The sequence below is a fragment of the Protopterus annectens genome, chromosome 11.part0, assembly GCF_019279795.1.
Source record: "Protopterus annectens isolate FY-2018-M chromosome 11.part0, PAN1.0, whole genome shotgun sequence".
Classification (NCBI taxonomy): domain Eukaryota; kingdom Metazoa; phylum Chordata; order Ceratodontiformes; family Protopteridae; genus Protopterus; species Protopterus annectens.
Genome location: NC_056745.1, coordinates 1,303,034,085 through 1,303,058,453, shown reverse-complemented (window position 1 = coordinate 1,303,058,453; position 24,369 = coordinate 1,303,034,085). Strand labels below are relative to the sequence as shown.

At 36.2% G+C, this 24,369-nt stretch overlaps 1 protein-coding gene across 1 annotated transcript in view; it reads right to left on the bottom strand.

The window, feature by feature from the left end:
• LOC122815062 (paired box protein Pax-6-like) overlaps window positions 1-23,501 on the bottom strand; it is a 147,721-nt gene extending 124,220 nt beyond the window's left edge. Inside the window, exons 1-2 of the mRNA XM_044087306.1 lie at window positions 23,267-23,501; window positions 3,992-4,122 (exon numbers count right to left, since the gene is read on the bottom strand). Coding sequence (XP_043943241.1) covers window positions 3,992-4,122; window positions 23,267-23,501 — 366 coding nt within the window. The remainder of the gene's footprint in view (window positions 1-3,991; window positions 4,123-23,266) is intronic.
• Between the last annotated feature and the right edge of the window lie 868 nt (window positions 23,502-24,369).

Here is a 24,369-nt window from a genome sequence, read left to right as displayed (position 1 = left end):
CAGGGAGAAAGTCCACTGATAGGGCTTAATTAGGGTTCTAATAAGTGATGTGGAAACTTGTTGAAAGTGAAAGTAGAGTTGGGAACTGGGCATAGGTGCAATTGGATTTGGGCAGCCAGGAGATAGTTGGCTAGCTAGGGATTGGATGGTTTCTGTAAAGAAGCTATTAAAGGTACTGGCAACTTCTGAAGATTTTTGGTTAGTAGCCGAGGGGGTAGGAGTGGTGGATTGTCCTGGGTAAAGAAGTTTGTCTGCTTCCTAAAATTTAAGCCATGCTATACTAGGAATATATGATATTGTAAATACTATGCATTTAGAGCACTGGAATAATTTGTTATACATAATAAGAACATCTGAAGGTCATCATTACTAAAAAAACTGTCATGTTTTAAATCACAACTACTAGAAAATAATTTGCTTTGTAACTCATTAATTAATGTCTGTATATTAGTCAGAGTTACTGCTGAAAAGGCTCATTGGACCCATTTATTTACCTCTCTGGCAAATGTAAAATAAATCTTTACTACAGAGCAGACTGAAAACAGAATGAGCTAATTAAGTGTTCCAAAATCTGTAATCCCCTCTGCTGCATAGCCTTAAAAGTAGGAATCATCGCCCTACCTGAAATCTACATTCCCTCAACAAGGCATTTTCTAGGAAACATTAATATAGCGTTCATTAATGTGAATATAAAACATGGAATTATTTCTTCAGTTACATTATAATCATATATGTGTTCACATTATTCAGAATAATAATAACCCCCTATTAATATTACCAGTAACATATTATAGGGCTATTAATATTCCCTGTTTGGAGCATGGATGCAAACTTTTTGAAGAAAATGAACTAACACATGGAAGCATGTCATATCCCAACAGGCATTTGTCACAATAAGGCTGGCAACTTCTCAACTCCCTTTTCTTTAGGTTCCCTTATGGGGAGATAACGAACAGGAAACAATACGATGTATATAGGTGAAATAAAATATTGTGCTAACACATTTTGATAAAAAAATCCTTTATCTAAAAAAAGTTACTAAAACCTTCAATCTGAAGAGTAATTGAATGTATGTATCTATGCCTCGAGTTGGTTTGTCATCATGTATAAAGTTAGTAGTAATGCATATTAAAGAATCTGTACCAGTAACACTGGCTTCCTGCTTGACATCTAGTGGTGATTCCCATCTTTGCAACATTTTCTTTCTCTTCTAAAGCATGAAGCACAGCTTTAGGTGACATTCCCGTTTTCATCCTTTTATTTCTGCTCTATCAGAATTATCAAATGGCTTGGAGCCTAACAGAATAACATTAACAGGATTAAGTACATTTTGCATAAGTATGAAACTTAAAATATTAAATGAGGATGGAAAATTAATTATACAAATTTATCTTATTATTACCCAAAAATGATAAAGCTAAAATATAACTGCAGTGGCAAATTAAGTATACTTTAGGCCCAGGGCTGTCTTTAATCTGTCTCCTTGCATTTTTTTAGGACCATATACAAATATGAAAGTCCTTTTAGGATTCACTTTTGTTGTTTAATATGGAGCTTCCAAAATCTTGAAACAAAGTGACATAAAATTCTCAAAAGAGTAAAGCTTCATACTGAATATAAACACTAACCTATAAACTTCCAAGGGACAAATGTAAAAATAGTCCGTAGCTTAAACATGTGCCAGACTGGAAACATTGCTCTTTGACAGATGCTGCACTTCCAATAAAGCATATCAGTAATCATTCAGAAGTGATCCTGTAACAACTGCTTACTTTCATATATCACCTGCATGCAAAAAGGATACCCAAATTTTTTTATACTTCTGATATTCCACTGAGAATAAAGCAGAGGACGTAACAGTTACAGCAACATATTTCAACATACTGCTGTTAAACACATGCAGTGATCCCCTACGAAGCCATATAATTTTTATTTGACAATAATCATGTAGCAGTCCTGTTCTTTCACAAGCAACATGTCTCCTCATCCCTACCCAAAAACACACTCCCCTTTTGTGTACATCTCTGATGTTTGATGGTAAGGGAGGCGAAGGAAATTATGACCACAAAGTAATTTTTTTAGCCTCTTGCTCTTCAACACATGCACACATTCCCTTCTCAAAAAACGGCCATTAATTATTTTTTTTGTGTGAATCCTGATATTGTCCTTTGCTTTCATCCACAGTACTACCCCCAAACTAACAATCGCTTCTAGCAATCACTTCTCATGTATGATTGCTAAAATGTGATGAAGTAACAGCTGCTGTAATGGATTCCCATTCGCTGCTGTACAGCAACCACCCCACACTGACTACCACAAAAATAAAATAAGACAAAAATAAATAAGTACAACTGTATTATATGGTAGCAGTGGATACTGATATGATTGCCCATACATGAATCTGGTTTTATGTCAGTCTATTTACTATAACTCAACGTCTTATAGTAAGAATCATGGAAATAAGCCAAAATGCATAGGGTACAAAGGCCCAAAATCTGGGGCAGATTCTGCAGAAAGTGACACATCTTGCAGCCAGGACACATTCTTATATTCATAGGTTCATAGGTGTTTACTAGGCTAACAACCACAAGGGCCTTTTTAAGCCTAGTCATGCATCCCGAATCTCTGACAATTTCTGACACCCTTGATAAGTGTAAGCATGGGCCTGGGAAATGAACTATTTTTTTACAGGTTACCTGTTTGCATTAGAGACATAGGTGCCAAACCAGGGATGACTTTCTGGTTTCCCACCAACTGTCCAGGTTGCACTTGTATTGAGTTATGGAGGAACTCTGCTTCACATGGATGGGGAGCCTGTTCCGTAAATGGGGTAGTCTCTGGGATGTAGAAAAGGGAACTATATAGTCAGAAAATTAGGCATATTGAGTGATCAGTTATGGGTCACCTAAATCACCCCATTATAATCTGCCGCCGTGTAAGGTAGATAGTTTCTCCTATTATAACAGGCCTAGACAATCCTCCTAAGGAGCACAAGTTAAAAAGAACTTTTAATACAGCTACTCTTTAGTAAATAGAAACCTTGGACACAGCTCTCAGTTTAAAAATGTATCGACTAAGATTCTTGAGCCCCATTTCAGTAACTGCTTAGCCATATCACAAAGAATACTTTCTTGGATCTACCTGTCTCTGCTTTGGTTATTTGTCTTACTGATTTGTTGCTGCCTGGTTTAGTATGCAGAAGATTTAACTTCATGTCCTTGAGTTTTCTTTGCTCCTTTTGCAAATACTCAAATCTGGGAGCTCAAGTGTGTTTTTACTCACATTTGTTATATTTGCTAAGGTATGCTGTGATTTTATATATGTTTAATATAGATGCACTGTTGTGTCTCCAAAATCAATGTATCCCAGTAAGAGTAATAAAAAACAAGAAGAGTTTTATGTTTGATTTATTATTGCTCTTTTTCCAAGCTGCATTGATCTCAGAATGAAAATAAAGTAAGGAGAGTGTGGGGATAAAGGTCCCACATGGAGGTATAGAGCACCTTTCCCCCTGCAGGAAGAGTGATGTCACTCTTTGCTGTCTGTGTTTGCTTGAAACAACTATTTCTGCAAATATTGTTGGTGTAATTGTTTACTCTCTCAAGAAAAAGGTTTTTAGTACTAATATACAATATATTATGTTTAAAGGAGTAAGAAATTAATCAGGTATAGTAGACTCATATAAATACCTCAGTGCACAAAATATTCTATTTATTTTTAATTTACACACTAGCTCTTATTTTCTTTCACCTCTATTTCTGCCAATTTTCCCATTCTTAATTGAGAAAAATTAAAAAGTGGTCAGAAAAGTGTGTGCAATCAGTTTTACAGAATAAAAATCAGTCAGTTCTGTTGTATTCTGCAGTATGCTTTATGCTTTATATACTGCTTTGTAGGCTAAACCTTAGATCAAAACGTTGCTAATCATTAAATAGCTGATAACAGGCTATATTCTGTAACATCAGTATTCTCAGTGATTTGTGTTACTTGCCTGAAGAATCCTGGAGATGTGGCAGGCACGGACTCCACGACAAGCCAGCTCTATGATCTCCTTTCTCTTGTTGAAAGGTAGGGGACATCCATTCACAAATACCCCTCCAAGCTGGTTCACACAACCTACACCTGAGAAAATGACAATAAAATAGTTGGATTATAAGGTATAAAAATCAGCATTTAGAGATCTAATCTAGTTCTTGAAATGTCATGAAACCTTAAATAACCATAAAACCTATATAAATACTGTTAGCAACGGCATATATTTAATCAATTTGGATAATCCCCTAAAACAGAACTACTAAACCAAAATAACAACTAGAGACAAAGCGTGGGATAAATGGCGCACTACCAAACTACCCCTAGATCGTATCAAATTCCAACAACTTAGAAATGAGACTAAAAAAGCCATCATACTAGATAAGAAAAATTACTTCTACAATCACAACATAAACATCAGAATAACCCTCAAAAGTACTGGGCAGGCATAAATAAACTTCTCCAACCAGGCAAATCCACTACTCCGACCCCAGGAACATTATCTGACAAGAGCCAAGAAGATATAGTCAATTCATTCAATACTTTCTTCACAGAAACCATCCAGTCACTAGCTAACCAACTTTCTCCTCCCCACACTTCTATAAACACTATACCCGACTCACCACTCTCTTTTAACTTCCAGCCAGTGTCCACATCCTTTATCAGATCCCTTTTGAAAAAACTGAAGCCAACCACCCTTTCAGCCGATCTTCTGCCGGCTGAATACCTGCAAATTGCTGCAGATGTCATAGCCTACCCTATCTCAATCCTAATTAACAGAACCATAACCGAGGCCTCAATCCCCTCAATTTGGAAAATATCCTATGTTATTCCACTCCACAAAGGAGGTTCATCCACAGAACTATCCAGCTATAGACCTATAGCCATACTATCACCACTTGCCAAAATTATGGAAAAGTGCATGCACAACCAACTAATGCTCTATCTAACCCAAAATAAACTACTCACAGACTCTCAACATGGATTCAGACCCCATCATAGTACAACCACTGCCCTCCTCTCTTTTACTGAAAACATTAATCTTAACTGGAATAATAAAAAATATCCTCCGCTCTCTTCCTGGACCTATCGAAAGCCTTCGATATGGTAAACCATCAGTTACTTCTATATACTTTAAAAACCCTGTATCTAGATACTCCAACCCTTGACTGGTTTCAAGCTTACCTCACTGGGAGACAACAAGCAGTAATGTGGCAAAACAAGCTCTCCTGCCTACTACCAAATACCATAGGAGTTCCTCAAGGTTCCATATTAGGACCTCTCCTCTTTTCAGTCTTCATAAACGACATCCAAACAGTCATCCCTGAAGCCACCTGCATTCAATATGCAGATGACTCGACTATAATATGTTCCAATGCCTCTCTTGCAAATCTACTAACTACCACCCAACATAGCTTCACCAAAGTCGAAAACTGGCTTGCCAACCATCTCCTGATCTTAAATCCAAACAAAACCAAGTTACTTCTCTTCTACCCAACCAATAGATCTCCGACTGAAAACTTCACTATAAAATCCAATAATGGGACCATCATCTCCCCAGACACCTATACAAAGTTATTAGGAGTAAACATTGACAATAAACTCAGATTTGATATACATATCAACCAAGCCATTAAGTCAGTCAACAAGAAATTTGGGACCCTATATAGAATTAAAGCCTTCCTTACCCCGAATGCCAGGGCAGCCACAGCCCATTCACACCTTCTCTCTACCCTACTATATGCCTCTCCTGTCCTCACTCACCTTAACAAATCTGATCTGGCCAAGCTCTCATCCTGCTATAATCACATTGCCAGGTTCGTTACAGGCCTACCCTACAGAACACACCACTGTACTAACCTGAAAAAGCTTGGATGAATAGAATTCCCACACCTTCTTCACCAGTCCCAACTCATAGAGGCCTTCAAAATCTTTAAACAACCTGAGAATACCCCAGCACTAAAAAACTTAATGACTCCCTACTCCAATCTAAGCTGCCTTCACTCAGCAAACAGACTCCTTGTCCAAACAACTAAATCTCTCAACCTAGGTGGTGACGCTATTTGCCAACACCACTGGTAAAATATGGAACTCTCTCCCAAATAACATCACGCTTGCAACTTCTCTAAGTCAATTCAAAAATAGTCTAAAACTCCACTTTAAGTCACACTGGCTATGTCCTTGCTCAAACCCAGACTAGCTCTGTGCCATTAACTAAAACATAAACAACTAGCTAAGATGATAAGTACTTTGTATACTGTGATAAAGAAATATGTATCCTGTCTAACTCTATGTCATTATACTGCCTACCGTCCTTGCTAATATGTTATTAATGTTACATTTGTAGTAATCTCAGAAATAGTAATGGCAGTCTTGTACTTGTATGTAAATAGCCTATGTTTTTGTTAAGTTCTTTCAGCTCATTTACTGTACCTAATTATCAATGTAACTCTGTTGGAGCTTTTCTCCCCGGGCCTCCGCTGAAAAAGGACATCCAGTCGGACCATCCCGGTTAACAAATGTAAAATAAATAAATAATAAATAAATAAATATTTTCTTTTGGAGCAGCTAAGTAAATCCAAGTGAAGTTATTGTTATATGTTAGACAAAAACAAGATTATCTAATGTTGAAAGTTGTGCAACATTATATTTTCAACAGAAGGTGATATCACTCTTAGTGAGTAACTCAACGCAAAATAATTATATTCTTAAGATCTAGTATAGAAAACTTTGAAAAATAAATCTATAGTCTTGCAGTGGCTCAGTAAGTGAATTTTGGAAGGTCTGAAGTATGTGGGTTCTATCCCCAGACCAGATACTTAAGTTAATTTTTGAAGTACTGATACTATCTTGCTGCATCAGGATATTGCAGAACTCCAAAAGTACTAGCCTTTAAATAAGATATTATCTTCAGGTCTCATTTCCTTAAGGTGGTGACATAACAGGGAGATAGTAGGCATCCCATGGCACTTGCATGATGAAAATTTGGAGTACGTTAACAAACTATACAACAGAAGGAAGAAACTGTTGCAGAAAAGACGAAAATCCCAGGATGCAAAAAACTCCCTCACCAGCCTCAGTAAGAAACTGAGATCCCTCATAAAATCCTCAAAAGCTAGTTACGAAAATAAAATTACCAAAGATTCCAAAGACAACAAGGCATTCTATAGTTATGTCAAGAATCTAAATGGCAATGCTCAGATCTCCTCTGAGCTACAACAGAATGGCATTAAATATACTGATCCCAAGGATATGGCCAATATCCTGGTAGATCAATCTAGTGCCAACTTCACCCCCCTCTCACCCCCTAAAGGGCCCATCTCAGTACCAAAAGATTGCCAAATTCCGATAATCACAGCCACACAGGTAGAAACAGCACTCTCCAAAGCTAAGAATACAGCATCCATGGGACCAGATGACATCCCTACAGTTATCCCGCTCCACAAGGGAGGATCCACCTTGGATCACGAGAACTACCGTCCCATCAGTCTGACAAGCCTGATCTGCAAGGGCATGGAACGCATTATCATGGAACTTATAAACAAAGACATTGGCAACCTTCAAACACTGGACCCCACACAGTTTGGGTTTGTGAAGGGCCGATCTTGTCTCCTGAATCTGATTGACTTCTTCAAATCAGTCTCCAGAGCTGTGGATGAGGGTAAGACAGTCCACACAGCCTATCTGGACCTCGACAAGGCCTTTGACACCATCTCCCACTCTGGAATCATAGATAAACTTACTAAGCTGGGCATAAATCCCTACGTCACTCGATGGGTTGCTAACTGGCTTACTGACAGAACCCAGACTGTAAAAGTAGCAGACTCCGAATCCAGCTCCAGACAAGTGACAAGTGGAGTACCTCAGGGTTCAGTCCTGGGATCACTCTTGTTTGGCATCTACTTCTCTGAAGTACAAGCCAACACTAAGGGACTCTGACAAACAAAGTTTGCAGATGACTGCAAACTGGGAGCCATTATAGAATCCCCAAATGATGTGGATATTCTCCAAAAGGGCCTTACAGAAACAGATGCCTGGTGCCAGAACCATGGGCTCAAGCTTAATGCCAAGAAATGTATATTTATCCCCTTTGGAAAAAAAGATGTACCCATGAACTACCACATAGGTGGCAGGACACTAAACATCGAAAGTGTGATGAGAGACTTAGGGACACAAGTGGACAGTGGTCTCACTTTCAATAACCTCATCACCACAACAGTCAGGAAATCCTTCTATGTGGCACACCTCATCACCAAGGGCTTTTCATCCAGAAAAAAGAGGTCATTGTCCCACTGTACTCATCCCTCATTAGACCCATTAGAGTATAATGCCCCATTTGGTATGTACCTCACAAGACATCTGCAACAGCTGGAAAGGCTACAGAAATACCTCACTAAAAGAATCACAGGCCTAAAGCAGATGCCATATGCTGACCATCTAAAAAAACTCCAGCTATACTCTGTGGCATATCGTCTATTCAGAGGCGATCTCTGCTTAACATACAAGGCCATGTCAAACCCTGAGCTGTTGGACATGCCCCACTTAAAGAAATCCCAATCCCTCAGAGCCACATGCTCCAGGGATCTAAACCTTATCATCACAATGAACAAAACATGCTGGAGGGATAGGTTCCTGACCCAGAGACTCCCCATACTCTGGAATAGACTGCCCATACATGTCAAGCAGAGCGCCTCATTGGCCCTCTTCAAAAGGAACCTTGATGATTGGATGGGAGATAGGAAATTCACCCCGGGGATCATGTCAGTTGCCCTGCTAGACAGGGGCCCAGAGAAGTAAATATCATTGGAAGAAATTTCCAGGGAATTGTATTGTTATGGCTAGGCTTGCATAGGCCTTAGGGCCGATAGCCTAGTACCAACCTATGAACCAACCTATGAACCTATAAAGTTCATTAAACATTACATCTTCATGCAATGCACAGTCATATATTCACACTTTGTATATATTAATTCATCATAATACATAGGACACAAGTTATTTATCCTCTACTTACTAAAATTATTACAGTAAATATGTTTATGTTTTGCTAACTGAGTTGGCCAACTCAGAAGTGTCTATTTTCAGTGGTGAGCCAAAGAGATATATACACACTGTCAAGTTGTAATAATAACAGTAAGTAATGTATTTAGTTCATAAAACAGCAACATGTATTAAAGAATGTCATCTGACGAAAAAATTAGTATCATCTCGCAAAATTAATTAGCTCATTGTGCATAAACAACTAGGTAAAGCAGAGACAACCTAACAATTAAAATATGGTTGCTTAATCCAATAAACAGATTTATATATATATATATATATATATATATATATATATATATATATATATATATATATATGCTACTGCAATGTCACCTGTAAAAGCTCATAAGACCTAGGAATTATATAACTTAAGTATGAAAGAAAAGGGCATAATTAACAGCCTGGTACATTCTTAAAACATTTGCATGATACCTTTAACCTTTTCTACTTCCTGTGTATTCTGAAAAGAAAAAAAATAAGTACCTGTATAACCTAAAGTAGTAACAGTACTGTGATCAAATGAGTGTAACCTTTTTATACTCTAATTATGTATCATTTGGCTTACAATTAGTTGTAAGGCTGTACTGGGAAATAAAACTGGACGTAAAGGATATCCCTGCTAAAACGCTTTCTTCCAGAATCTTTTTATTGGATAAAATATACAACCCTCTTCAAAAGTTTTATTTTTCTAAATATGATAGCTATGCCCTAGGGACCTCATAATCCATTAGCCCCCATATAATGAATCAAGATTAATTTTACCTGATTGTTGAAGGTCATGTGACCACCAAGCAGTGTGGCACCTTAATTGTACAGTTCTGTACCTATGCTACTGGGTTAATGTAGATTTAGCACATACATTTCCTCATGCCAGTGTGAAAACAAAAATGCAGGACTTGGAATTATGCTGGAACATAACTGGATGGCTATTTGAAGTATAAACTAAAAAGAAGGCATGGAGAAAAGGGCCATATGAAGGGTTGAAAGCTGAAATGATTACACTGTAACCAAACACATGGGAAGCTAGTACAAATAGCATTAAAACTAGTAAACTTGTTGAAGTTTTGCAAAAAAAAAAAAATGTGAGAGAATTGCAAAAAAATGTGCAGAAGCAAACAAGAGAAATTTATGGAAAAAGCTGCAGATGACTTGCTACAAAAACAAACTGATATGGAATGTCATGCCAGAAGAGAAAATAAATGCTGGAATAATAGGACTGAGAGAAGGAATAGAAGGAAAAGAAGTTTTAAAGGACATAATAGTGTGGATTTCTAGTATAACTGGAAGTATTTGCTGGTTAGAATGCCAAACTGATAGAGCACATTGTCCCTGTCATTTACAAAAGATAGAAGGCAGGTCCAGATGTAATAGTAGATTAAAGGAATAGCTAGCAAAAACAGTAGCAGTAAAGAGGGGCTGGTAATGGGATGTTGTAAAGTCAAAGTAGTAAATGATTATGTAACTCAGGTATAGGCTATGAGAAAAAAAACTATCTCCAGATGGATGGCAGATAACACAGCTGTGAACAGCTACCCCTGATGGTATATGCAGCAAACAAAAGAGGAAGTTTTTCATATTAACAGAAATGTACTGCATGTAAAAGCCAGATTTTGATCTGTGGTTGGGGATATTAGGCCAGCAGATGTAAATAAAAATGGAGATAAGAAACAGAATTAAGATGAAATAAGGGGACAGAAAAGACACAGAACAAACAGCAATGAGGAACACAAGGTCAATAATATTAAAGGAGAGGAGGCAAGAGAGTAGATGGTTAAAGAAGAGAGACAGAAAGGCATGACAGAGTAAGTAATATGAGAAAAATGCATCAAATTATACAGAATGGCTACAGAATGAGTGCAGTGATGAGGAAAAGGAAAATATCTCCCTAAAAGACAGAAGTGAATACAGGTATGACTGGGAGGAAGAATTAAACCAGTGGAACAGTGATGATGAGGAGGAATGTTCTTTTCCAAGACCGAGGATGAGGTGCAGTGGAGAGTGCAGGGACAAAGTGAGACAAAGAGGGCCAGAGAGATGGAACGAGTTGGAGAAGGGATCTATGGATTGGAGTCGAGATCTTTGATGTGAATAGCAAACAAGAAGGAAAGGCATGAAAGTGACTACAGAAGACTAAGGTACACCTGAGAAGTATTGCAGAAAAGTGTGAACAGAAAAAAATGATTCTCTCAGCATATGCATGCACTCTGAAGAAAAAATGAATGAGATATGGATTTGCAATTGCTGTATAAATGGCTGAAGTGTAAATGTGTTAAAAGTTTTTTATAAGAATTATAGATTTGAAATTAGGTAGGATTTGAACAAGTGAGTAACCTTATAATTATGATTAGAGAGAAAAGTACATGGATGATTGCAGAGAAATGGAAAAGAAAAGATCATTTTTATAGGGACAATCTATCATACATAAAAGTAAGCAGTATATGTTTCACAGATCAAATGCACAATGGCAATATTTTTTTGTAAGCTTGCATAAGGGATACCAGCCTCCTGAAAACTACTTTGGGCAAGAAACATAAAAGAAAAATACAAGAAAAAGTAGGTTATGTGCAGTGGCGGATTAAGTATATTTGGTCCCCAGGCTGTTTTCAAGTCACGTCTCCCATACACTTTTTTTAGTCATGCATAAATAAATGTGCATATTCACTTGTATTCATCTTCCTGGTTGTTTTAAAAAGGTACTGCCATGCCACATTGATAGTGTGAGTAGTCCTGACCATTTTCCAGCAAGAAATAAAATAAAATTTACTAAGCAATAGTAACAATATACCGCTATCTATTAGAAGAGATAGATTATATATTTGCACTAGATTAATTTGGTCTAGGCATGTCTTACTTTTAAATAAGTAGTATATGCTGCTTTAAATATGAAAGGATTTGTATGTTTTCAAGTTCAAGCCAGGCATTTTTCTGTAATGTATAATGTATTTTTCTGTAATGTAAATATTAGCCACAGCACTGAGTGTACACCAGGAATGGGAATTTGCTCTTTCCCTGCTGTTGTGCAATCTCAAGAGTTGGTATATATAAGTTGCAGGGGATGTGGGGGGAGTAGGAGGACTTGCACGCCTCATATAAAATATACTTCATTATATATTTTTACTTTCAGTCTTTTTATATTGATATTTTTGCAATCAGGATAGATATATAGTGGCTCTTAGCCTTACCTGATTAACTTTCAAATTAATAAAAATGGACAATTGTCACCCACTTGCAAATAAACTAATCATTAAGGATTATGGACACTCACTCAGGTTACAAAATTATGGTAATTTAATGCTGAGGAAGACAGCATTTCATTTCTCTGTGGGCACAAAGGTTTTTTTCTATAATCTTCAACATTTCAAAAGTGCTAACATGACATGCACTTTCCCATTTATGAAAGTGACTATTTCTGCAAACTTATAATTAGGGAGCAAGTACTGAATATTTTGCCCATGGACTGGAGGATCTGGTTGACATACCAGGAATGTACCTTGGCTGAAGAAATGGGTAAGGATATTTTCTATTTATTGAGCAAGGCAAACTCCACAAGGGGGATTTACCTAGCACTACATATGGTTATAATGTAACCCATACAGAGCACTTTAAGCCACCACATCATGTTCCATTTGCAAATTGCTAAGCATTGGCCAGTGCAAACCAACATCCTTGTGTTAGTTGTTTCCAAAGTAACCAAGTGAGGTATGTTGGGTCAAAATGTCCACAGAAAAACAGGAAGGAGAATGAAAGCTATGTGTAGGAACTAGCTGAAGTAGCACCACAGTAGTGACGGGTTGTCTTGACACTGCAGCTGCTCAAGATTATCACAAAGACATGTACCTTATCCTGGTAGGTGGTAAAGAAACTACTGCTAAAATCAATACTACATCAGAATTAACTATTGTTAAGAATACAATTGTTAAGACTTCAGCATTGCTTGCCTAGGCAATCCATTCTAGATAGGGGAATGGGAGAGACACCTTTTCAAATGCTATTGGCCAGGATTCATTTGGACTGGTAAGAAGGGCAATGAGTCAAACAGGTGGCAGTTTTTGATGATATCATGGCAGATGTCATAATTGGAAATGCCAGGGATGAAAACAAACATGTTGATAAGGCATAAGTGGGGAGACCCTGTCAGTGCCCATACCGCAAATAGAAGCTGGTGATGTGATTGTTTCAGGAGAAGAGCTTGTTACAGCAACAAACCTGAATCAGAGCCACAGGTGTCAAAAGATACTGGGTCAGTTCAGATGGCTACTTCTTCACTGAAAGCTAGAGGTAGTAGTAGTAAGCCTAAATATTAGCCACAGTTGTCAACTGAATCTAGACTTTCTGTGGAAAGGGAACTACAGAGGATCATGCTTTTTTGCACTAAATTAATACCAGATGGCTGTGAGTTTTATTCCCAGTCCAGGTGACTGGATTACTGACACTGCAGTGCAGCATTAAGGGGGTGCTGCACTCTTGACTGTGTCATCCTTCAGCTGAGATGTTAAACTGAGATCCCATATGCATGAGCTGGTGAAACCACAGATGGATATAAAAGATCCATGACACCTACCAAAAAGAGTAGGGGTCCTTCATTAAAGTATACATACGTATTTACATTATATACACATATTTACAATATATACACTATAGAAAATATATACAATTTTTCTTTTACATTTTCTCTATCAAAAAACACAATAATTATTTTTTTACTGTCTGACCCCACTCTAACTTCCACAACCAAACTCTTATTTTTTTTAGCATCATAGCTAAATCCCATTTTTCATTAAGCATAATTTTCTTCACCCTTTGATTACAAATTATCCATATAATACAAAACATTTTTCTATCAATTCTCTTAACATGATTTCTACTTTTATTTTTATAATATCCAAATTCAATCATATCCATATTTAGACTGTTTATTTCTGTAAATCCCTCCACATAATTTGAATCTAAAATCTTTTTCCTTAACATTTTAACTCTTTTGCACTAGTTTAAAATTCCCCATAATACAAACAAATCCTATGTTTTTTACTTTTATAAGGCATATTTGCCTTCACTGGTAATTTTTGTATCATCAGTCTCCATAAAAAATATTGGCATTTTTTACACCTTACCATTCTTGCTTGTATAGCACTCCTTACTCCTTTTTTCTTTATGTAACCCCTCCCAGGGATATATCCAAAAATAGATTTCTATAATATTGTTGTACCACACTTTTCTCCCTTTTTCAGTCTTTTTGACACTCTTTTTTTCACAGAATGATTTTATCTTGATAGTTCTCTAAACTTTATTACAACAAACTTTCCTTCATTTTGAACTAAAGAAAGTTTAACCATCCCATTTTATACTTTATCCTTAATATCTATGTTAAAATAGAAACATCATTGTCCTTTAAACATTTCATTACTTGACAGAAATTCAAAGATGCAATATAAAACATTCGATTTATTAACCCTAAGCCTCCTTTTTCTATGCAGATATAGAATCCATCTTTTCACTGGATTTAACCTAGATCCTCAAGTAAAAAAAAAAAACAATATTAAACACTTCTTTTTCTAAAGTTGAAGGTAAACTAAAAACACCTACAAAATAAGTGATTCTCACTTACAAAACAGAGTTAAATACATCATTTTGAAAAGGCAATCTAAAAGATTTCCAAAATAAACAAGTAGTTCTCATTTCTTCTAGTTTTTCTTTCCAAACTGTATCTATAATATCTTGCTTTCCAAACAATATTCCAAGAATTTTTACATTTTTCACATTCAATTTAATTCATCCAAACATCTCCTCAGACCCTAATCCTTGACTGTTTCCATTATTTATTGAAAACCCTGCTCCCTGAAGAGTTTCCTGTAAATATTTTATTACATTGCTCATACCTATTCTATCTTTAGCGATAATATCATCTGTATATGTTAGCAGAATCAGCATTTTATCCCTTCATTTGAAATGCTACTCATCAATTTCATCTCTCTATTCATATGCATAGATTTCACATTCATCACTAATATGAATAATATGCCACTCAAAGGACAACCTTGTCTAATCCCTTTCCCAAGCTTATATCTTCACTAAACCACTCTGACCAATCCTTATAAAACTCTCTCATCCCCATACAATCTTGCCATAGTTTTATCTTGTCCTCTTTTCCTGTGTCATCCCATTTCAGCTCATGAATTCTTTTTAAACCCTTCCCTGTTTTAATATTCAGAATTTCCTTTTATCTGAATCCAAATTTCCCTATGATCTGAAAATCCTATCATCAAAACACCTTCTTCCACTATTAATATGCTTTCTGATACCAAAAAATAATTTTCTGTTCTTTTTTTCTCCTCTTTTATAGGTCCTTGTCTCCTGATTCCAAATTCTTAACTGCCTCTGTTTTATAATGTCCCATGCTAACTTAACATCATATACTTTTTTTAAGCTGTCTCAAATTATACTTAAAATCTCCTGCTACAATAATATTCGTATTAATTGCTACGCATTGAATTGTGTTTCTAAACAACTCTTCTCTCTCTTTTTTGGTTACATATGCATAAATGGCAACAATTCTAATAATATGATCCCTCCATCTTACATTGACAACAGTAAGTTTGCCTGATGTAACATGCCCAAACAAATCTCCTTCCCAAAATTCCAAATAACATTTTTCCCACTATACTTCTGTTTGATATCTTATTTATTTTACATTTGTTGACCGGGCTAGTCTAATTGGATATATGTCCATTTTCAGTAGAGGCCCGGGGAGATAAGCTCCAAGACACGATCAAATACAAATACAAATACAAACAACAAAAAGCAAATATTATAATAAAAATAGCAAATATCATAATAAAAATCATCAACAATGGTAAAGTGCAGTACAGCATAGAGGTTAGTACAGGATGTACAATGAGAGCAAGAGTCATAAACAGTGCAAATTGAAGATACAGAAACATCATATAGGTAAAGTCAATAGTAGAAAAAGGAAGTTAGTTGTGTAGTGATGTTACTAAGGATTTATTTAAAAAAATAGGTATATACAGAGGATAGAAATAATGTAAAAAGGGAGAGATGAGAAAAATATAATAAGAAAGATATAATAGTGGATAGTAAGCACTGGATAGGCAAAGTCAAGTTTGAAGAAATAGATGACTAGTCTGGTTTGGTATAGGGGCATAGCCAGTATGATTTGAGGTAAAGTTTAAGTCTGTTTTTGAAGAGTGATAAAGAGGTGAGTGAGGAGAGGTCATTAGGGAGAAGATTCCAGGATTTACCTACAGTATTAGATAAGATAGAATCCCCAGCCCTGTTATTAAGTTTAGAGGTGTGTACAAGAAGTTTGTGTGATGAGCGTAAGGACTTCAGATTTTTGTAGGGGGTGATGAGGCTAGATAAAATTGGAGTATTAGAAGGTTTATAAAGAATGTTGTGGGCAATGGTTAGTTTGTGAAATTTAATCAGGTGTTGTAGTTCTAACCATCCTAGCTGATTTAAATTTATACAATGGTGGGTTCTAAATGGGTTGCCTGTTGCAAATCTTGCAATGTTATTATAGGACATTTCCAATTTGCTGAGGTTATTCTTGGATAGATTAGTAAAAATGGGTGAGGCATAAAGGAGTGGAGAGATCAAATGAGTGTGAGCTATAGTAGTTTTGGCAGTAGGAGAAAGGAAGGGTTTAATCCTATAGAGAGTGCCAATTTTTTTGTTGACAGTCTTTATAGCATTGTTGATGTGGATGTCAAAGTTCAGATTATTGTCGATGGTGACACCTAGTAGTTTGGTGGTAGAGTCTGGAGATATTATAGTACCATTGGTGGATGTCACAGAGAAATGAAGAGGAGAGGACTTTTGAGTAGGAGTGAAGAGGAGGAGTTTGGTTTTCTTTGGGTTCAAAAGAAGGCAATGCTGAGTGAACCATTGTTCAACTATGTTGAATACCTTCTGGGTGAGAGAGTGAAGGTCATGGGAGGATGTAGCTGAGCATAATAGTGTGGAGTTGTCAGCATATTGTATGCAAGTGGCTTGGGGATAGCTAGATGAAGGTCATTAATAAATATGGAGAAGAGGAGAGGTCCCAGTATGGACCTCTGATGGACATCTAAAGTAACGGGTAGATGGGTGGATAGGGTATTATGCCATAGTACTGCTTGCTGTCATTTGTCATGGTAGGATTGGAACCATTTTATGGAAAGTGGGTTTAATGACAGAGATTTTAGTATGTTTATGAGAATTTGGTGGTTTACCATGTCAAATGCTTTAGACAGGTCGATAAATAAAACAGAAGAAAGATTATTCAGATTTTGGTGCCTGTTAATGTAATCAGTAAAGGAAAGGAGGGCAGTGGTAGTGCTGTGTGAGGGTCTGAAACCATGTTGACAGTTGGAAAGTAAATTGTTTTCAATTAAGTGGTGGAGTAATTGCCTATGGATACATTTCTCCATAATCTTAGCTAAAGGAGAAAGTAGGGCAATGAGGCAATAGTTTGATAGCTCAGTGGAGTATCCACCTTTATGCAGGGGGATAATATGGGAGACTTTCCATAAGGTAGGGATGTGACCTTCGCTAATATTTCTATTGATCAGTATGGAAATAGCGTAGGCAATAGCCTTGGATGATAACTGCAGATATTCAGAAGGCAGTAGGTCTACAGAAGGAGAGCATGGTTTCAGTTTATTCAAAAGGGTTTGAATAAATGTGGTTGGGACAGGTTTGAAATGAAAAGGAGGGGTGGGGTTGAGGTGTATAAAGGTAGTGTGAAGGTATTAGGTGATAGTTGACTAGCTAGTGTTTGGATAGCATCTGTAAAGAAGGTATTGAAGGTATTAGCTGTATGGATGGAATTTTTCTGGTCTGTATTTTGAGGGTTTGGTGTAGTGGATTGACCTGGGTGGAGTAACTGCTTATTGCTAGCCCAGAATTTCTGTGGGTTGTTATGATTATGTTGTTGAAATTGTAAGTAGTAGTTTTGTTTATCAGAAAGTATGGCCTTCTTAGTGTAATTTCTTAGCTGTCTAAAGGTTTGTTGGTCTACATGGTTTTTAGTCATTCTCCATTTGGCCCAATATTTATTTCTGAGATGAATTTTGTGTTTGGTTTTATTGGAAAGCCATGGGGCAGAATTGGCCTTAATTCTAATAGATCTGGTTGGAGTGTGGTGATTAAGAATGGAAGGTAGAATTAAAGAAATTGATGGCTTCATCTAAAGGGAGGTGTTTTAAGGGAACCCAATTGCATGCTCTTAGTTCCATTTGGAATAGATCAGGGTTAAAGTTCTTTTTGGATCTAATACTTCTGATAGAGGTTGGAATGGGAGTGTTGGCTTTATGCCTGATGATGTAGGTAAGTGAGTGGTCACTTATATCATCAGGGAGGGTTCCAGAATTATAGTTGTGAGTATGATTGTTTGTAAGAATCCAGTCTAATATGCTTGCTTTTTTGTTAGCTTTATTTATTCTGGTGGGGGAGGTAATGGTTTGAGAAAAAACATATAGGTTAATGTGGGTGGTAGGAAGGCTGCTACAAAAGGAATTCCAATCTAAATGTATATCGCCTAGGATTATGGTTTCTTGAGACAGGTGTTGGGATAGCCAGCAAAGGATATTTTCCATGCTGGCTATGTTATTTTCAGGGGCAGATACATACAGATAATATAGATTGATTTAGCATTGTTAAGTTCAAGTTTAGAGATAAGAATCTCAGCATTGGAATCTAGAGGTAGATTACAGTTGTATATGGTTAACTGTAAGCCGGATTTAAATAGAACAGCAACCCCACCACCTTTCTTAGCTACGTTGTCAATTCTTAGGATATTATATCCAGGTGGGATGATTTCATTATCTTTGATGACAGGTTTTAGTCATGTTTCTGTTAGGCAGATAATGTCAAAGGAGTACACTTCTAAAAGAGCTTGGAGTTGAGTTACTTTGTTGTTAATACTACATATATTAAGATGAGCTAGTAGGAGGGAGTTAGATAGTTTAGCAAGGGGATAATTGGTTGACTGATTATGGTTATGGAGAGAGATTGGGGTTGCTGTTGGGCCAGGGTTAGGATGAATATCACCGTCCTTTAATGTAAGGAGTTGTCCTAGACAGCTTGGGTTAGCGAACTTGCTGTACAGAAATAACACTCTCCTGAGATGTAGTGTATTATATTTAATGTGTAGTATTCTATGATACTTTGCAAGTAGGTAGCTGGGTGAGCATGTTATGTTTTATGTTCTGAAGAAGACTGGGTTCCAGTTGAAAGCGCTTAACTGCATAATTGCTGTGGAATAAAGGATTTTATCTCTCCTTTCGTGTACGAGCTTCCTTGGAGGTTTCCTGTTCCTTACTACAATTTTGGAGTTGTTGGTTCACTTTTCATTAATGGTTATGCAGGTCTGCTAATGGTTGAGAGTTGGTTTGTTGATTGGGGTAGTCAGTGTGTGGATATATTGGGTGCTCATAGGAGGAGAGTAAATAGGCAAAGGTTAGACGTGGTAGTGGTAAAAGAGTGAAGCAGAGTAAAATTTGAAAAGAGATGGTTGGATTAACCATTGGGAAGGATTAGCTATTTGTTGTATATATGTAGAGATGGAAATATTTAAGGTGAGAGTGTGTAAAGATAGGAGGGTGTGGTGAGTATGGAGGGGAGTGGTAAGAGATGGGAGATGAAAGAGAAGTTGGCCAATGGGAAATGTGTAGAGGGTAATGGGAAGAGGAAGAGGTGTGGTTAGAAAGTATAAGAGTAGGACCCCTGGGGGTGGGTGGGAATTGGGGGTAGGGAGAGGAGCAGAGTGAGCCCACAGGGTGAACAGAGCGGGCAGACACAGAGACTGGAGCAGTTGTAGAGGAAACAATCACCAGAATACACACAAAAGAAGCTTTCCTCCACTGGAAAAGTTTAATAAACGATCTGGTACCTCGGCAGTTCGCCTTCAAGGATCACAGTTCAATTAGTTTCAGCATCATCTTAATATACCATTTTTTTTAAAAAACAATTATTCAATTAACCAAATGATGCAAGATCATTAAGAAACAATTCAAATTAAAGTGATCTCAAACAAATATAAATGGACACACTCTCAATATTCTTCAGATAGACATTATTTAAATAAATAAATCCAACAATATTCCAGGTGAACCAATTAATATGTATGAAATATATCCTATTGTGATACCTAAATAAATACATTATATAATACCTTCAGAAATACATTACATATTATAAATTCATGACTTGCCAAATATAAATAATATATGTATAATATGTTTACATGAATATGAATTAATAAATATGAATACTGGGATATATCATAAGCCCAATTCCTGATTCAACCCATATGGCTTCAAAGTGTTGAATTTAATTATCATTCTAGTCTCCAGTTCTAAAAGTTTACCTATTAGATCATCTCCTCTACAAATGAAAGGCCTTCCTAATATGCTAAATTTCAAACTGTCACCACACCCACCATGATTATCAATAAAATGCTTTGCCACAGGACTAGAAGCGTTAGCATTTCTTATATCCTTGAGGTGTTCCAGAATCCTAATTCTGGCCATTCTTTTAGTTTGTCCAATGTACCAAATATTGGAACAAGAGCACCCCAAAATATATACTACACATGTGGACCTGCAATTAAAATATTCCTTAGATGTATGTTTAATTTCATTAATGCTGTCTACATTCAAGACCCTACTACATACACTACATGATCCACAAGCAAAAGTACCTACTTTACTGGGAATAACTTTACCCTTTTGTGTTAAATTACAATTCAAAATTTCTTTTAAATTTTTTCCCCTTTTGAATGAAAAATTGACATTATTGGGAAATAACTCACCAATTGCTTCATCCTGACAAATTAAATACCAGAATTTCCTAATGGTAGAAGTCATTCTTTTAGAAAAAGGGGTGAATTTGGTTATAAAGAACAATTTCTCAACATTAGTTTTCTCAGAATGATTATTAACAACCAAATATTTGGTTTGTTCCACAAAATTAGATGCTCTTGTATTCTCATAGGTCTGTCCATCACGACACCATAATAAATTATTGTAATCATATCCCCTTTCCAACAACCTAGAAAATACAATGTTCAGTTCCTTGTCCATCTCTTCTTTTATACTTGTGTGATTCCGAATTCTTTGAAACTCCCCTCGAGGCAAAGCATTAATTAAATGTTGGGGGTGCATACTGGTGGAATGTAAGAACATATTTACTGATGTTGGTTTCCTATAAGGTCTAAAATAAACTTTTAGAACTGGAGGCTAGAATGATAATTAAATTCAACACTTTGAAGCCATATGGGTTGAATCAGGAATTGGGTTTATGATATATCCCAGTATTCATATTTATTAATTCATATTCATGTAAACATATTATACATATATTATTTATATTTGGCAAGTCATGAATTTATAATATGTAATGTATTTCTGTAGGTATTATATAATGTATTTATTTAGGTATCACAATAGGATATATTTCATATATATTAATTGGTTCACCTGGAATATTGTTGGATTTATTTATTTAAATAATGTCTATCTGAAGAATATTGAGAGTGTGTCTATTTATATTTGTTTGAGATCACTTTAATTTGAATTGTTTCTTAATGATCTTGCATCATTTGGTTAATTGAATAATTGTTTTCTTAAAAAAATGGTATATTAAGATGATGCTGAAACTAATTGAACTGTGATCCTTGAAGGCGAACTGCCGAGGTACCAGATCGTTTATTAAACTTTTCCAGTGGAGGAAAGCTTCTTTGGTGTGTATTTTGTTGAATTTCCATTTCGTATGTTGCAGAAACAATCACCAGGACTGATATGTGAAGGTAAGTTTTAAAAGTCAGATATGTAATCTTTATGCATACAATAAGAATCTAATATCTTCTAAAATAATATCATATTCCTGCTTTCTACACCATTCCAAAATTCCTTTTCTTCTCTCTAACTTTTTCAAACTATTAACATTAAAGGCTAAGACTTCACAAGGAATTTTACCTTAATGTAATATATATTCATCATTTCCCCTTTTTTCTTTTTTCAATCCCACTGTAATCTTCCTTTTCCTTTCCCTTACTCTTTTATCAATAGAATTTATTTTTTGTTTAGCTATGTTCCATTTAACCTCATCACTATCACTCAATCCTGATTCTTCTTCTACAATTTTTTCCATATTTCAGTCTTCCCTTGGGTTAACTTTTTGTATCACTTGTTTTCTATCCGTAACATTTACTTTTTTTTTTGCATTTCCACTGTTCTTTTTCTATAACTTTATTCTTTTTACCTTGCTCTGTTACTATCTGTACCATTTCCTCATTTCCCTTTTCTTCACGCTATCCCACAAATGACCCACTTTATTACACTTATAACATTTCAATTCACAATTCCTTCGATCATGTTCTATTTCCCCATGTGCAAAGCATCTTCTTTTAACACAGTTATTAATTAAATGATCAGTTTTTCCACACAAAAAACATGTTTTTGGATGTCCCCAATATTTTACATACCTTTGTAACCTTCAACATTTATAATACACAATACTTTCATTCTCCAGCTTCAAAATCACATTGCAATCCCACACCCCAATCCATAAACCTCTGTTATCATAAACTTTAAATAAACTCAGTACATCTTTACATAACTGTAATCTATGTCTTTTAAAGTCTATTTTTCTAAATCAGTCCTAAATTGAATGTTAATTTTCTTCTTAGTTTCCCTGTAAAAAGACTTACATACATACAAGTTCCATGGTGAATGGTCTTTCTTTTTTTCATATTCTGCAAAGAATTTTTCCATTATCTGACCACTCTTGAAAATAATGTCACAAAAAGTGTCTATATTACTATAAATGCTCTTACCTCATTTAGTTTAATACTTAGAATCATAATTAATTTGTCCAATATATTATATCTGTCTAGCTCCAAATCTTCCTTCTTCTCAATTCACATCTTAAAAAGTCTCTTTTTCTTTAAACACACATCTTTTTCTTCTTTCTTGCTTTTTTTCACTGCTTTAATCATCTCCAAATACAATTTTCTATCGATCTGTCTCTCTTTGATATGCTGAACTTCGTCCTTCTGGATCTTTTCCATCAGCTCTCCCCATAACATGTTTTTACCATTATTTGATTTACTCACGTTAACCATGTTCATCAATAAATCTTCCCCCAACCCTCCAAACTGGAGGATTCTGACAACACATTCTTATGGTGTTACCTCTTCCTCCAAGAGGTTTTGTTGAAACAGCTCTTCCAAATCTATTATTGACGGTTTTCTTTCCTTTTCTTGCCTCCTTAGGCTGTTCTTGAAAAGGCTCAACTGCCTTTTCTAATTCCTTCACCATGCCATCATCATTTGCAAATGTCTCCTCAATTTCCAATACCTTTGTCACTGTCTTATCTACTGATGCTGCTGTTTGAATAACAGCACCAGAATCACTAACATCACCCATGTATTCCTTTTCTCCCCCTATGCTAGCTAAACTCTCTTCCTGCTTCTCTGAGCTGCCTCTGCACTCAGACCGGAAGCTGGAAGGGTCACAACAAAATGCTTCCCTGTACACATACGAGTAGGGGAAATTCCCCAGTGCCCACCCAAATTTGCCCTAGTAGGATAAATACCACCTCAGGACTCCACTTAGAAGAAGCTATTAGACTACTGGGACTAAACTGGCCAACAAGGATAAAATACATAAAATAAAACCTATCTCCTTCAATCCATAAACAAATGGTTTGGTAGAGGGTTTAAATTCTTCTGAGGGCATTCATAGAGCAGTTTAAGTGGGAAAGGGACAAACACCTGCTTCCCCATTTCTAGGTTCACCAAGAATCCACAGATTTTTCACCATTTGAACTAATTTATGGTTATAAAGGAAGGGGACCCTTAAACCTTATCTGACATGAGTAGGCAGGTGAAGGTCATTCTCACAAAGAGTCTGCTGTTGGGTATGTGCTAAATTTCAAACATAAGCTTAGGACAATTATGGGTTTGGCACATATATGCCTAGCTCAAGCATAATAGCAATAAATGCTCTAGTATGACCAGACACTGAGAGCATAAGCATATACTGTCAGGAAAAAAAGTAATAGTGCTTATTCTTGTTTAGCGAAATAAGCTTTAGGCAACACCATAGGAGGCACCTTTCACTCCTGTAATGCAGGTAGACAAGTTTAATTATGTGGTGAAAGCAGAAAAGTGCAGCTGTGCAAGTAAACTTACCATAACAGATGTTCGAATGCTCACTGCTGCAGTAGCTGAAGCTATGTGGATTATATCCTACATATCCTATGTATGACATAACAGCTGGCAAGCTTCCAAAG